The 15,524-nt window shown below is 35.2% G+C and overlaps 1 protein-coding gene across 4 annotated transcripts in view; it reads left to right on the top strand.

The window, feature by feature from the left end:
• Positions 1-15,524, top strand: part of LOC101894751 (neurexin-4) — a 36,987-nt gene that overhangs the window by 2,044 nt on the left and 19,419 nt on the right. For all 4 annotated transcript variants that reach the window (XM_011293244.3, XM_005181167.4, XM_005181166.4 and 1 more), the window contains one exon: positions 13,598-13,714. In XM_011293244.3, the coding sequence (XP_011291546.1) occupies positions 13,598-13,714 (117 nt within the window). The remainder of the gene's footprint in view (positions 1-13,597; positions 13,715-15,524) is intronic.

The following is a 15,524-nucleotide window of genomic DNA, read 5'->3' as shown; positions in this document are numbered from 1 at the left end:
TCATAAAATACTTGGAATTTCTTTTACTCGTTGGCTCGCTCTGAAAAGTGTGATTGCACGGATTAATGAACAGTGGGAAGCGCTTCGACTATATTTTTTATCCTCGTGTCTTGAAGTAAGTGGCATTAGTGCATTTGAATTAGCGAATTCAATGGGTGATCCGGAACTAAAAGTTTACCTGTTGTTTTTGGCCGACGTATTGAAAATAATTAATACCCTGAATAAAGAGTTTCAATCTGAAAAAGTTCGCTTACCCTTTTTGTACTCCCAAATTGAAGTACATTTTAAACTACTTTTGAGTAATTTTATGCATAATGACTTTGTAAAAAATATTGATTGTCTAGAAAATTTTAATATACACGACAAAACGAAATATCTGCAATCTAAAAATATGTTTATAGGAAGTAGCGCAGAAAACTTTCTTGAAAGCGATAAATTTACGGATTCGCATCGAATCACTATTAAAACAAATATTTTAAACTTTTACGTTGAATTTTTGAAACAAATTCAGCAACGGTTTGACTTTGGAAGAACTGATTTAAAAAATTTATGCATAATTACTCTAAACAAAGTTCTATCAGACACAGAAACTTCAATAATGCCTTTAGTAAGCAATTTTTCTCATTTAATTAAATGTGATATAGATATTATTTTAACACAATGGAAACTCTTAAGATATTTAAACAGTAATCTTAAACCTGATATGGACGTTTGCGTATTTTGGGAAAAAGTTAGTTTATATAAAAACGGTATGGATGAGAAATGTTTTCAAGAATTGACTGATTTTGTATATGATTTAATGAGCCTTCCACATAGTTCGGCGGCAGCAGAACGTAAATTTTTTGAACTTTCTCTTATCAAAACCAGATTAAGGAATAAATTAGAGTTCAGTTCAATCAATAATATAATGCTGTCCAAAGAACTTTGTGAGCAAAAATCAGAGCCTCATTATGTTTGGTCAGTAAAACACATAGGCTGGGCTTAGAATAGAATCACCATCATATTATATTATTTTTATTATATTTTATTATATACATTTATATAAATATATCTGTATAAATTTTATGTTAATTTGTTTTATGTATTTATGTGCAAATTGAATTGAAGCACTTTTTGTTAATGTTTAGAAATCTTTACACTTCATTTTTACTTTTTGTGTTAAATAAATGTTTTGTTAAATAATATTGTAAGCATTGAGGATATGCGAAAAAAATTGCAAACAAATTGGTCCTTTTTTGTTTGGTTTGGTCCTTTTTTTATGAATTTTGGTCCCGAAAAAAAATTTTGAGTGGCAACCGTGATCACGATCATGGTTTGAGTTTTAGTTACAGATGTGACAATTTAGCGTTTTTTATTGAGTAGTCTGAATTTAACTTAATAATTAAAAATTGTAATGGAAAATTGTTTATTTGATACTCGGATAAAACGGATTATGTGTAACTTTTTCTACTAACTAATAATAGTTGTACTAAGTGAAATACTAGTATAAACATGATTAAAATAAATAAATAAAAACATTGCAGTGAACATTTTTCGGCTAACGAGGGCAAAGCAAGAGTCTTGCAAAATAGGTGTTTGACAGTCTCCACTGCTTATTCATCATCATCACCTAGGCTGCCTTTCAAAGCCATGTAAGCATATGAAATGCACCCGGTTGTAGTATCCAAGCTCCGTTAAAAACAACGACGTTTTTTCGGTATTAATGTTGCTCGAAACATAGTTCGTTTGCAAAACAAATGACGTTTTTATGTCAGTGTTTATCTATTTAATATTGTAGCTCACAGTTGCCACTGTTATAAATTAAAAAAACTGACTGGCTCCAGCAATTTTACTTTGCTTCTTCTTGCCTGGAAATGTCTTTTTTGCATGAAAACCAGTGCTGTAACTTATTCTATTTAATCCAAATTGGTATGCCGTTGTACAATAGTATTTATATATGTTAATCATTATCTATATATTAACCCTGCTCCAAACCGTGTTCTAGAAAATGAGCCGAAAAAAGATATAATTTAAGTGAAAATTAAAATTCAGTTTTTCTTTATATATTACGATTTACTTTAATTGTTTTTAAACATGAATGTTTGTTAAAATAATTTATAAAGCAGATGGGTAAAAAATATTAACACTGTTTTGATCTTGATTTAAATAAGCAAAGATAAATTTGACTGGAAAGAGATATTTTTTCTTGAGCAGCGCTGATATACATATGTCGATCAAACTTCCAATATTCATATGGCTGGGAGCCGTTTATTATACCCTCATCCATATGACTAGAGAGGGTATATCTCATTCGAATCGTTCAAAACGTGCCTCATAGAAATAACAGTTTTACACCCTAGGTCTAGGGTCTAGGATTTTGCAAAGAAAATATTTACTGCGCAGAGCAAGAAAGGACAATCCGATTTTGCTCCAACTTTGCAAATCCTAATGTTTGCATCAGTTCTATGTAAGGCGCGAAAGTGGGCAATATCGGTCCACTCCATAAAGTACCTCCCCCACAAACGATCAAATTTTTTAATAATTATAACTCTTATAAAATGTGATGTAAGTATCCGATTGCGTTCAAATTACACACAACACAATTTGTTTATTAGTCCAAGGTCTGATGTGAAGATGGAATATATCGGTCGTCTCCTTCTAATACCTCCCCCACAAAAGGCCAACATTTTGAATATCCTGAAGCTCAAAAAACGCGAAATTAACTTCCGATTCCATTTAGACTTGGCACTCTCAATATTTCTATACACACGAGATCTGTTATAAACATGGAAGAGATCGCATCGGATTATCACAAGCATCAGGTTCTCTTCATATTTCACACATTCAATTATTACTACTAACACAAGATCTGCTGTGAAGATGGGATATACCGGTCCACTCCTGGTATCTCCCCCACAAAGTGCCAAAATTAAGAATATCCATAAAGCTCATAAAACGCGAAATTAACATCCGATTGCATTCAGTCTAGGTATATCTCAATATTTCCATATATTTTGGTACCTCCCCCAGATAGGGTTCAAAGATAGCGTCACAATTTTCAATACTTTTATCTGTCAAAACATGCGGAATAAGTCAACAACAACTAGCTATATCTAAATATTTCTCTCAACCAAAAACCTGAGATGAATATGGAATTTATGATTTCGCATAAAACTGGAGATAGATGTTCGATTTCCTTGTAATTTTGCCCATACCATTTTTTTATTTTTTTTTATTATGTGAGGTATGAAAATGGAATACTTCGGTCGACTATATGTACCACATCACACACGCGCACACTTTTAACATTTTCAAAAATTATCACATACCTCATATAAAGTGATGGAAGCAGTCGATATAGTCCATACCGTCACGTCATATTTGTCTAGGCCCGATATGACTTAAGCCAGTCCGAAAAGCGTTTATGTATTTTCACCTTAAGAAGCTTTCTATGTATCGATCCTTTTGAAACAAATAACATTTTAAATTGAATAAATTCATGTTGTATTGCAATTTGGAAGAAAACTTGCTTTTTGCATTATAATAAACACAATAATTACATTTTTTGAACGAATTGAGCCCGTTTACGTACTGTATGTTTATAATCCGGTAAATGCCCGATCGGAGATGGAAGTGGTCGGCATTTTTTATACTTAAAGTCAAAAAGGTATTATATATAAATGTGAAAATGAACTGCTATTGTTATAATTTGCCATATTATTTTCATCAAGTGAACTTGGCGTTTTTAATAAGGAAAATCGCTGAATTTAATTCAATTGGCATCACTTTAATTTCTCTTTCAAAACTAAAAAGAGATTTCCTCGCTCCCAGTATGTATTTCTAGTAGCCTACGAATTGAATGAACAAAACAAAATGACAAAAACAACGCCTAAACAGACAGACTACTTGAAGTATTTTGTACATCATGGGTCATCCCTGAGTAACAAATAAAGTAACTGTTACGTTGTGGGCTTCGTAAATACTCCCGAACGCCGTAATTGAATTAATTAATCATATGTGTGTATACAGATGCATGTGTAGTAATGAAGTCTATGGGCATCGATAAATTGACATTTGTTTCCAATGGCCATTTCAATCGTCTATTAGTGATTCACGCTTAGAAAATTTCAAGACACCGACTACATTACAATTCAGTTGCTATTGATCATTTCACACAGATACCTGATTTCGAGATATTTGACAAAAACACAGGTGCAAAACTCGGGTGAGATCCGATTTCACTAATTCATTTTGGGCAATATAGGGGTCAAACAATAGGGATATTTTAACGGCAAAGTGAAATACTTGACATGTCAGACACACAGGATATACAGGGTGAGATAAAAAAAACTACAACAAAGTCAAACGCCATAATTTTTTCATTTTTTTTTAAATTTTATTAAATGAATGCAAAAAAATTCGGAATTAGCATCAAATTTTAGAATAAGTTTAGATTTGTTTGAGTTGGTCACCTTTGGCACGAATTATGGCCTTCAAACGGCCAATAAAACCGTAACACGCTGTTCGAATGTTGCTTGGCGGTATTTTAGCGCATTCCCGGCGAAGTGTTTGCTTGAAGTGATCGACACTTTGATATTTTTTAGTGCCAACGTTGCTTTCCAAAATACTCGAGACACAATAGTCCAACGGATTGGTATCCGCGAGGAACCTCATTTTGTATCCATTCTTGGGTGGCGCGTGCTGAGTGCAATAAACAACTATTTAGCTCTTTTGAGTCCATTTTCTTTCTGTCGCGGTGTAAGTTCTTGCACTTTTTGAAATTTCAATGGCTTTACCCCGAGCTCATTTTTCAATATTTGCCGTATGGAATATTGCGATATGTTCAGCTTACGAGCCATTTTTCGGATACTGCGACGCGATCTGTTAATGTTGCTGTTTTCTTCCGTCCACTTTCTTGATGTCGGGCTACGCTACCAGTAACACGGTAACGGGCGATGGTACGAGAATAGAAAAGATTTATTCACATTTAAATGCTGGAGTGCTCTAACGATAGCCACTTGTGGTTTTCCAGCCAAATATAAAGAGCTGTCACTGGAATTATTATAACAGTTGTCGGACGAGTGGCTTAGAAATGACAGCAGCCGCAGTTTTTTCATCTCACCCAATTTATTTTCGCGGACTTTCGGGTAAAATATCCGGTTGTCTGGGCCCATCCCCCATAAAATTTTTCCTTTTATCAGAGTAAAATTACCTATTTCTATAGAAAATATCAGAAAATTCAAAGAGTGTTTTACTAACCATTCTTTGCTCTTTCACTAACAGAAAATGTCATAGTGACCGAACATTCATAATCGTACACCTATAATGCTTAAATTGCAAGAAAAATATTATTTATCTTTTATTTGCAAGCTATGCATTTTTTCAAAACTCTTGACTGCAATGTACGTACATAAATAATGTCCTCTACGTCATGGGCACAGCATCATCTATTCCTTATATTATTCATATTATCTTTGAAGTTACAACGCATGCGTTAACAATTTTTTGCTAGGATTGTACGTAATAACATACATATTATGTATGCTTAATAAAACACGTGTTTTTTTGTGTTCAGACGAGGGATTCTCCTGTACTAGCATCCCCTCGATATGATGCAAGTGTTGTTTGTTCTAAAGGGTTGCTGGAGTGTCCTTATAATGACTTAAAAAGTCAAAATGTTATCTGATTTGTTTGTTATGTCAACATTTCGGTTATGCGAAGGATGTTTATGTTAATTAAAAGAATTAATCTTAAACAAGTAAGCAAAGGCTACAGTCGAGCGGGGCCGACCGTTGAATACCCTACAACACTATAATAAATGAAACAGTTTATATAGGCGAGATAGTCGAAAGAATTCCACAAGATATTGTGACAGATAATAAAAGAAAACCATCATGTTTCGTTCTCTAATTTTCGAATAATAGCAACTTAAACTAATTTTCTCATTCCCAATTTATTGGTAAATGGTCTTCCTAGATCTGCAACCAATATTTCTAAAAGACCTATAATATCTCAGAAGTGGCAAAAGATTAACATTTATTATTGCTTTTTGACTGAAACGCATCTATATGAGATACATACATTTGACTATATTCTTCAACGAAATCAGCGTTAACGAAATAGTCAGAAGTGCGTCTTTCCTGTATTTGTGAATTCTCCAAAAAGTCGCTGGAATGGACATTTTCGTATTTTGTCTACAAAAGTTGGCCAACTATTTCACAAATTGAATATTTTTGGATGGCCATCCAAAACTGCTTGGCTTATGCAATGTCCGGTAACCCCCATTCAAATGTGCGTGAGGATCGGGCGATAATTACGACCTGCTGACAATTTTGCAGTTTTTTGGTCCATTTCAACCCCTAAATATATTGCGATCATCTCCAAAAAGAGTAGGCTTCTATTCTGACCCTCATCTTATACCCATGCAAAATTTCGTAAGGATCGGGCCATAAATGCGATCTGTATATGATATCCTGATATCCTAACTACTTAGTTTTGTTAGCTGTAGAAATATTGCCAAATGTTTAATTCAAAATGAAAATATGCCAAATATATGACAAAATTGAAAAAATATGAGAAAATTTTACAAAATCAATATTTTCATCTTTAGAGATATATTTTTATTCGATTTTTTAGACGTTTTTTCTTTCCTGCCAAGAGGCCATTCTGAATTAATGAGAACTGTCGAAATCAGTTCAGCCGTTCTCGACATATAAGAGATTTTTCAAGCATATCTTCTTTGATAAACATATATATCGCACATATTTTGCTATAAATCCGTTTTGTTGGATGTTAACATCAATGTACAGGTCAGAAGTAACCTTGTCATGGCTTTGTGATTTCGCCGGGATTTAAAATATTCGCGGTTTAATGAAAAATTTTGAATTTTTTCAACAAAAAAGATATGGTCTATTTTACCAGCTAAATATTATCCGATGACCACCCAAATTGGTAGGCTTCTTCCCCGCCCTAAACTCTAGCTACATGCGAAATTCCGTCGATTGGTCTATAATTGCGACCTGTATAGCTACTGCAAAATCCGACATTTTTTCAGTATTTGGTCCATTTCAACCCCTAAACATTTGGCGATCATCTCCAAAAGAAATAGGGTTCTATTCTGACCCTAGCCCCACCTCCATTCTAAATTTCGTGAAGATCGAGCCATAATTGCGACATGTAGAGTGATTACAAATTAACATGGACAGACGGACGGACGGACATACATAGCTAGATCGACTCAGCTCGGCGAGCTAGGAAGATCCATATATACTTTCCTATGTGGGAAACCAATATTTCGAGGTGTTGTAGTGTTGTAGGGTATAAAAAGAGGTAGTCATAAACATGTGCTACCTCGATTGCCCATTTAATATTTCAGGAATGCGATTGAAATCGATTCAATTTGATGTTTATAAATTAATTAATTCTCTTATAAAATTATCATTTTAAAATTCTATCACAATTTCCACAAAAGGCTTGATGAAATTTTAACAAGTAAAAAAACATTAAGTTCTGCCGGGCAGAACTTTTAAAACCACCTTCCACCTTTGGGCAAAGAAAACATTTTCATACAAAAGTATCTGAATTCCACTTTAAACTACAACTACCAGTAAGACCGTTTGGATAATTCTGTTAAACTTTTCCAAAAACCATAAAGTGCGTGAGGCCTTTGCATGGGGGTCATACCGAAACCGGAACGTCTATAGACAATTTTATACTTCAAGGATTGACATCTACCAAATCTTCTTAAATACCAAATTTGAAACAATTTCGTGGGTAAAGGTGACTAGGATTATCAAAGTACCGACTATCGGTGAGTATCGTGACATGTGCGCTGTAGGAAAAAGGGGACCTAAATATTCAATAATTTGCCGCCGGAGCTATAACCCCTTATAACCTACAAATACCATTTTTTAGACATATCCGTGTAAAAATGTGCCAAAAATTTTCAAAATACCGAATATCGTGGAAAACGTGGACCTAAAAATACAATTTTTCGCCACCGGAACTAGAACCCATTATGAACTACAAGTATCAATTTTTAGATAAATCCGTGAAAAAATGGGGAAAATCATCAACATACCGAATATCGGAGGTACCGTTATATGGCGGCTATAGAAAAACGTGGACCTATGCATACAATATTTCGCCGCACGAGCTAGAACCCATTATGACCTACGAATACTAATTCTTAGACAAAACAATGGAAAATGCGGGAAAAATCAACAAAATTCCGAATATCAGGAGGTACCGCTATATGTGGGCTATACGAAAACGTGAACCTTTCGATAGATAGAATACCTTCGCCTAAATATGTAGGCTATGTTTTTGTAGTGGTTGCGTCGGTTTATTATGGGTCTTTCTTTTTGCTTTTCTTTTTGTTTGGGCTGGGGAGCCACTATATTATCTTCTTAATTTTATTTGTAGGGTATAATGGGAGTTACTATTTATACTCTGTTTTGTGAGTAATAAAATAGTTATCTCTTATTTTTAGTTCGTTTCTGCTACACTTTTTCACTGCTCTACTAGACTATTGTTTAGTTGGTGATGGTGAATTGAGGTGTAGGGTTCGAGCTTCTCGTGAATTATTAAGATAAATTATTAGGTTTAATATGTTATTTGTTAAGTTTGAATTAATCATTGAATTTGTATTATGTTAGGGTATTGTAGATAGATAATATAAGTTATGGGCCCTGTGGGCTTATTTATATTTCTTTGTAAGGTAAATAAATGAAATGAAATGAATGTTTCGCCACCGGAATTAGAACCCATTACGAACTACAAGTACCAATTTTTAGACAAAACTGTGGAAAAATGTGACAAAAATCATCAAAAAACCCAAATATCGGAAGGTACTGTTATATGGCGACTATACCAAAACGTGGACCGATATATATATCATTTTCAATATTTAACATCCTAGGCATAAAACAAATTATCCTGCCGAAGTTTGCTCAAAAATTATATATGATAATGGGAACTTTGTCTGAGAAGAATGTTAAGGTGAGAATATATAAAACCATTTTTTCTGGCTTAAGTCATCGGCTGGCTTCTTTGTAGAGAATCAAAGGAGTCTTAGATTGACTGAGTTCGATTTTGGCCAGCCGATGTCTTAAGCCCGTCAAATAATCGTTTTATGTTTTCTCGCCTTTAGAGTTTCTATTTCCCATCTATAGAATAGCTTTTGTCTCTCGATTGATAACACGTGACATCTGCATTGACATCCAGTTGTATTCAGGACTTTTTTAACTTACACCAATTCTTTTCTGAAATATATTATTTTTGTGTGGTAATTTATAAACTTGGCCTCAATCAAGTGACCACAACACTAAAACACCCACAAAACAACCCCCTTTTTGATTGAGTGATGATATCGGAAAAAAACTGTTAATTAGTTCTGCTTTTTATGCGAAAATTGTCCTATTTAGCAAAAGAAAAAGACGGAGTTGTGCGTGTTTTGTCAAGACATGAAGTTTTCGTGACAAGCACTAACATAGACATCACACCAGTCACTACTGAGCATGTACAAACAAATAGAGTCATAGGAATCAGGACGACAAGAAACAGAGTTCCTTGAATCTTTGAACTTTTGCTCTAGATCTCCAATGGTTGTTATAAACAAACAACAACAAGAAAAAAAGGGGGACGAAAAAATATACACCACCCGCCAACCCTAACGACGAGAGTAACCAAGAACAAAATAGCAAACAAATTGAATATGTCTGCATTGCTTTATCGAATGCAAGTAGCCGCCAAGCCCACACTTTGCCCGCTCCCTACTAAATCAGGAAGGCGACGAAAACATTTATGTTTATTGTTTTATTTGTTTTTTTTTTTTTTTTTTTTTTGCATCAATACTACACTTTTAGCGTGCGCTCTGCTTACCGTGTGTGCGCACTTGTAATTCTTTTAAATCCTGTTTTGGAGTATTCCATGGATAACAACCAAAGGGTGGTTTTTATGAAACTCGCCCGCATTGCTTTTTTTCTTATTTTGGCTTTTGTTTGTTTAGCCAGTAAATAGCCAAAGCCAACATCACCTTCTGCCAACCAAGCTGCCAGCCAGCCAGTCATTCATTCAGTTTTAAGTACAATGGAAGGGTTTTGTCTTGTTCATCTTGTAGTGCACCAACTCAAGGGTTGTTATGTATGTTTCCCGACAGCAAACATAAGAGCGTGTTTTTATGGCTCCCTTGGTCTTTTATATATTGCATAAATATCTCCATCCCCCCACACACACACAACAAACGCGACAAACGAATGCAACTACAAATATCCAAAAAAGAATAAGAAAATACCAGTAATCTGCATTTCCATATACCTATCTGCATTGTTAGAGTTCCAACAATCATTTATTTATGTTGAAAGTTTCTATTTTTTATTATTATTGATATGTATCTAATGGCAACAATGTTATGCAAAGCCAAGAAATTCCGTTTTATAGATCTAACAACATAAAATATGAAAAAATGTTTATACATTAAAGGGTGAGATAAAAAAGAACTGCAACAAAGTCAAACGCCATAATTTTTTTCTAAATTTTATTGAATGAAAGCGAAAGATTTCGGAAATAGCATCAAATTTTAGAATAAGTTTAGATTTGTTCGAATTGGCCAACTTTGGAACGAATTATGCCCTTCAAACCAAGGAAACCGTTACATGCCTTCCGAGTGTTGCTCTGCGGTATTTTGGCCCATTCCCGGCGAAGCGCTTGCTTGAGGTGATTGACACTTTGGTATTTTTTAGTGCCAACCTTGCTTTCCTAAATACTCCAGACACAATAGTCCGGAGATTTTGGTGGCCATTGTGCGGAAATGAAGCGAGGAATCTCATTTTGTAACCATTCTTGGGTGGCGCATGCTAAGTTTAAGGGTGCTGAGTCCTGTTGGAATGTCCAAGGTCTGCGGTCAAAATGTTTTCGTGCGCAAGGCTTTAATACACCCTCCAGAACATTTTCGCGATAATATTCGGCATTTATTCTGATGCCACCGTCGATTAATATGAGCGGAGAGCGACCATCGGCTGTTATGGCGGCCCACACCATCACCATGGCCGGCGCTTGAGTTATGGTGGACAACCGAAGGTGCACATTTTCAGCTGACTTCTTTGGCAAGTAAACACGATTATTTTGTTATTTTTGTACAAACTGCTGGAAAACGAATGTCTTCTCATCAGAGAAAACCAAATTCGGCTGTTCACCACTTTCGGCAGTTCACCAAGCGAAGTAACACTTTAGCTCTATTGGGTCTATTTTCTTTCTGTTGCGGTGTAAGTTCTTGCACTTTTTGGAATTTCAATGGCTTTACCCCGAGCTCTTTTTTTCAATATTTGTCGAATGGAATATTGCGATGTGTTCAGCTCATGAGCGATTCTTCGGCCACTGCGACGCGGGTTTCGAACAAGTCGCTTCTTTACTTGTCGAACCATTTCTGCTGATGTTGCTGTTTTCTTCCGTCCACTTCCTTGACGTCGGACTACGCTACCAGTATCACGGTAACGAGCGATGGTACGAGACACAAAATATTTATTCACATTTGAATGCTGGAGTGCTCTAACGATAGCCACTTGTGGTTTTCCAGCCAAATATGAAGAAATCACACTATCACGCTTGAATTCCATCACCAATAACTTTTTCTGGAAAATTCCCACCAAAATGCTTTTGTTCGCTTGTAATCAATATAATGAGCTGTCACTGGAATAATTTTAACAGCTGTCGAACGAGTGGCTTAGAAATGGCAGCAGTCTGAAGTTGGTTGCAGGTTTTCATTTCACCCTGTAGTATGGGATATATGACCTCAAAATGGGATAACAATGGTCAATTAAACACCCACTATATCGATGTGTAACTGCGAATCTTTGAACTGAACCACATTTATTTATGTGCAAGTCTAGGAGCACATAATTCCGACCACTAAGTACCCCAAAATCCTTGAGGTCACATTCGAAAGCAACTATCTGCGAAAAAGGTTCTTCCCTTACGTCAGCATAATCGATGCAGTACCTGTTTGGGTGTTACCGTGGGAGTCATCCTAACCATTATATGGTGGACAGAACTCCCCCACCCAGGCGTGTCAGAAAGGACCTCCATGATCTAGAGAGAGAGAGAGATGTCCAACGCTACAAGAGAAAGCCTCCATGATCTAGAGAGAGAGAGAGATGTCCAACGGTACAAGAGAAAGCCTTGAGATCAGGAAGTATATTGTGCGGGTCTGAATAGCATTCATACTAATGCAATAGTTGATGGAGTTTACCAATACAGTGAAATGCCATCCTCGGGGTCCAATCCCTTGTCAGACAATCTGGTGGTTGTATCAAAACATCCTGAAATGTGCCTCCGATAGTTTTTCATTTGAAGGTCGGTTCGTAAGCTACCAAGTTGGTATTGGGTCGAAATTTTGGTTGTGTTTGGTTTGGAAGTTTAATTCTTGAAATAAAACCTTCTGATGGTCGATAACTAATTTAATTCAAATCTCAGTAGTTCCACTCTGAAGCCCTTTTTCTACATCGACTCAGGGTTATAAGAGCGCAATTCTACTTTACTCAGAAAACAATTGTCTTTGTTTCTGATCCTTCTGGTTCCGTAATTGTAGTCATTAATCAGACATCACCGGTTTAATGTGTGCATTTCATAGCTTTTGATTTTGAAATAAAGAGGAGATTTTATATGAAATTGTCGGCATACATTAAATGATTTTAAATTTTGTATTTTCGTTTTTAGATAATAAATTGCATTTGATCAGAAAAAATTGGTTATGTTTACGTTTTCATATAATGTGTATTTCCCAGATTAAGTTGAAATCTTATATTTTCGGTTTGCCAAATAAAAGGTAAACGATGCTCGGGTTTCTTTACTTGTAGTACAATGTGTGTATGTAAAATATTTCATATTTAAAGAACTTCTTCTTAATTTTGTGTCGCAGTATATAAGTATTTGAGACATAAATAAAAATTCAACATACATATACAAACAATTTCACCACCTTTCCCATGCCCACGCAAAATGATTGTGCCCATATGTTCTGTTGTTCTTGGTTTTTTCACCTTTCAATAAATTTCCACAAATATCTCAAAGTAACATGACATGTCTGACAGGGAAGCTTATTGAAATAGCAATAAAACTAAGTAGTAGCCAAGCATCAGCAGTGGCACAAATGAAAAATATAAACAAATCATCGAAGAGGACGATGAATATGACAGAAGTACATTGTTTCTCCATTCGAAGAATATGACCACGAGAATCATTTTAAAGCGAACACAGCCATATCTCATTTGAGTTTCAATGACGTCGGCACCACCCCTACCATCACCACCGCTGTGGTTGCTGCCAGAAACAACAATAATATTGATGTAGATGACGAAACACATATGTCTTTCTTTGGTCGGCCACTCTGAACATGGAGAACATCGAAGAAAGAAATAACAGAAATTAGTGAAAAATTAATGGCAAAACTTGTGAAAATTTGCCAATTATAATAAATGATTTCACATTTTTTATAAGTTTTGTTTTTGTAAATATCCCTCCAAAATTTCGAGAACAGTAGCATTTTTCTTTTGAATTTAACTTCCAGCTTTCAAATAACAGAATGTTCTTTAATTTATTTTTCAATTTCTTTCTTTTGCAGACTCTTACAGTGACTATTTTTCCGACTATGAATGTAACACACCGCTCATGGAAAAGGCCAGTCTATCGGCCACTTCAGCCCTTAATGATCGTGGGCCAGAGAAGGCTCGTTTAAATGGTAAGTTGTAATTTTGATTAACATTACAATGCGAAATAGAATGGCTTTTATAATTGTGTTTTTTTTTTATTAGATACAGATTTTGTTTACATTCGCGTTTGTAAACAGTTTTTATTACTTTTTTTAATCATTTATTGATACATTTCACATTTTCCCCTTCTTTTTTGTTAATTATTCGTTAATATCAAAGTGTTGATGTATGAATGTTATCAGTTTTTAAATTAAAGATGTATTTCATTGATTTTTTTTATTTTGAAGTATTTATAGCCGAAATATGTAGCTTAGCTATACATAGAACATAATATCAAAATTACTTGTATACAATAGGAAAAGCCTTTGTTCAATTGTTTAGATGTAATTTTTTTTGTTTATTATTAGTCAATTTTACAAAAATGGGACGAATTTTTCCATCCAAAAAATTGTGTTGTTACAGCATGTATTCTGTTAAAAAGGTTCTTAAAAGGTTTAAAAGGTTTGGAAGAAGAGTCGACAAGTTGGGAGAGATAATAATTAAATTTAATACATACAGGGTGAGAAAAAAACTGCAACAAAGTAAAACGCCATAATTTTTACATTTTTTTAAATTTTATTGAATGAAAGCAAAAAATGTCGGAAATAGCATCAAATTTTAGAATAAGTTTAGATTTGTTCGAATTGGTCACCTTTGGCATGAATTATGGCCTTCAAACGCCCAATGAAACTGTCACACGCTGCCCGAATGTTGCTCCGCGGTATTTTGGCCCATTCCCGGCGAAGCGTTTGCTTGAGGTGATCGCCTTCCAAAATACTCCCTCCAGAATATTATCGCGATAATATTCACATTTATTCTGATGCCACGGACGAATAATACGAGCGGGGAGCGACCATCGGCTGTTATAGCCGCCCACACCATCACCATGGCCTGCGCTTGAGTTCTGGTGTCCAACCAAAGGTGCACATTTTCAGCTGACCTCTTTGGCAAGGATTGTTTGTAGACTGCTGGACAACGAATGTTTTCTCATCGGAGAAAACCAAATTCGGTAGTTCACCACTTTCTGCCATGCGAAGCAACTTTTTAGCTCGTGTGAGTCTATTTTCTTCCTGTTGCAGTGTAAGTTCTTGCACTGCTTGGAATTTTAATGGCTTTACCCCGTTCAGCTCACGGGTTATTTTTCGGCCACTGCGACGCGGTTTTCGACCAAGTCGCTTCTTTACTTTTCGAATCATTTCTGCTGATGTTGCTGTTTTCTTCCGTCCACTTACCTAACGTCGGGTTACGCTACCAGTATCACGGTAACGAGCGATGGTGCGAGTCACAAAAGATTTATTCACATTTAAATGCTGAAGTGCTCTAACGATAGCCACTTGTGGTTTTCCAGCCAAATATAAAGAAATCACACTATCAAGCTTGAATTCCATCACGAATAACTTTTTTCTGGAGAATTCTCACTAAAATGCTTTTGTACGCTTGTAAACAATATAATGAGCTGTCATTGGAATAATTTTAACAGCTGTCGGACGAGCGGCTTAGAAATGACATCAGTCTGAATTTGGTTGCAGTTTTTTCATCTCACCCTGTATATAAATAATAAAATGTGATTGTCATATGTTCAGGTTGCCGTTATTTTTAACAGGATAGTAATGCCTCTTTTTTGTCTTTTAACGAACAGATTTAATAAAAGCATTCTTGCAAAAATAAAAAAAATGATTTATCGTAAGCTTCTGATAATGGCTCTCAAGTTGTGAAAAATTAGATAAGTAAGAAAGAAAACTAAATGTTTAAATATTGGAAGTAAAGGGATCGGTACCGTACCTCTTTTCCACTGAAAGT

The sequence above is a fragment of the Musca domestica genome, unplaced genomic scaffold (assembly GCF_030504385.1).
Source record: "Musca domestica strain aabys unplaced genomic scaffold, Musca_domestica.polishedcontigs.V.1.1 9, whole genome shotgun sequence".
Classification (NCBI taxonomy): domain Eukaryota; kingdom Metazoa; phylum Arthropoda; class Insecta; order Diptera; family Muscidae; genus Musca; species Musca domestica.
Note: the sequence above shows the minus strand (reverse complement) of the source record. Positions and strands in the feature narration are given on the sequence as shown.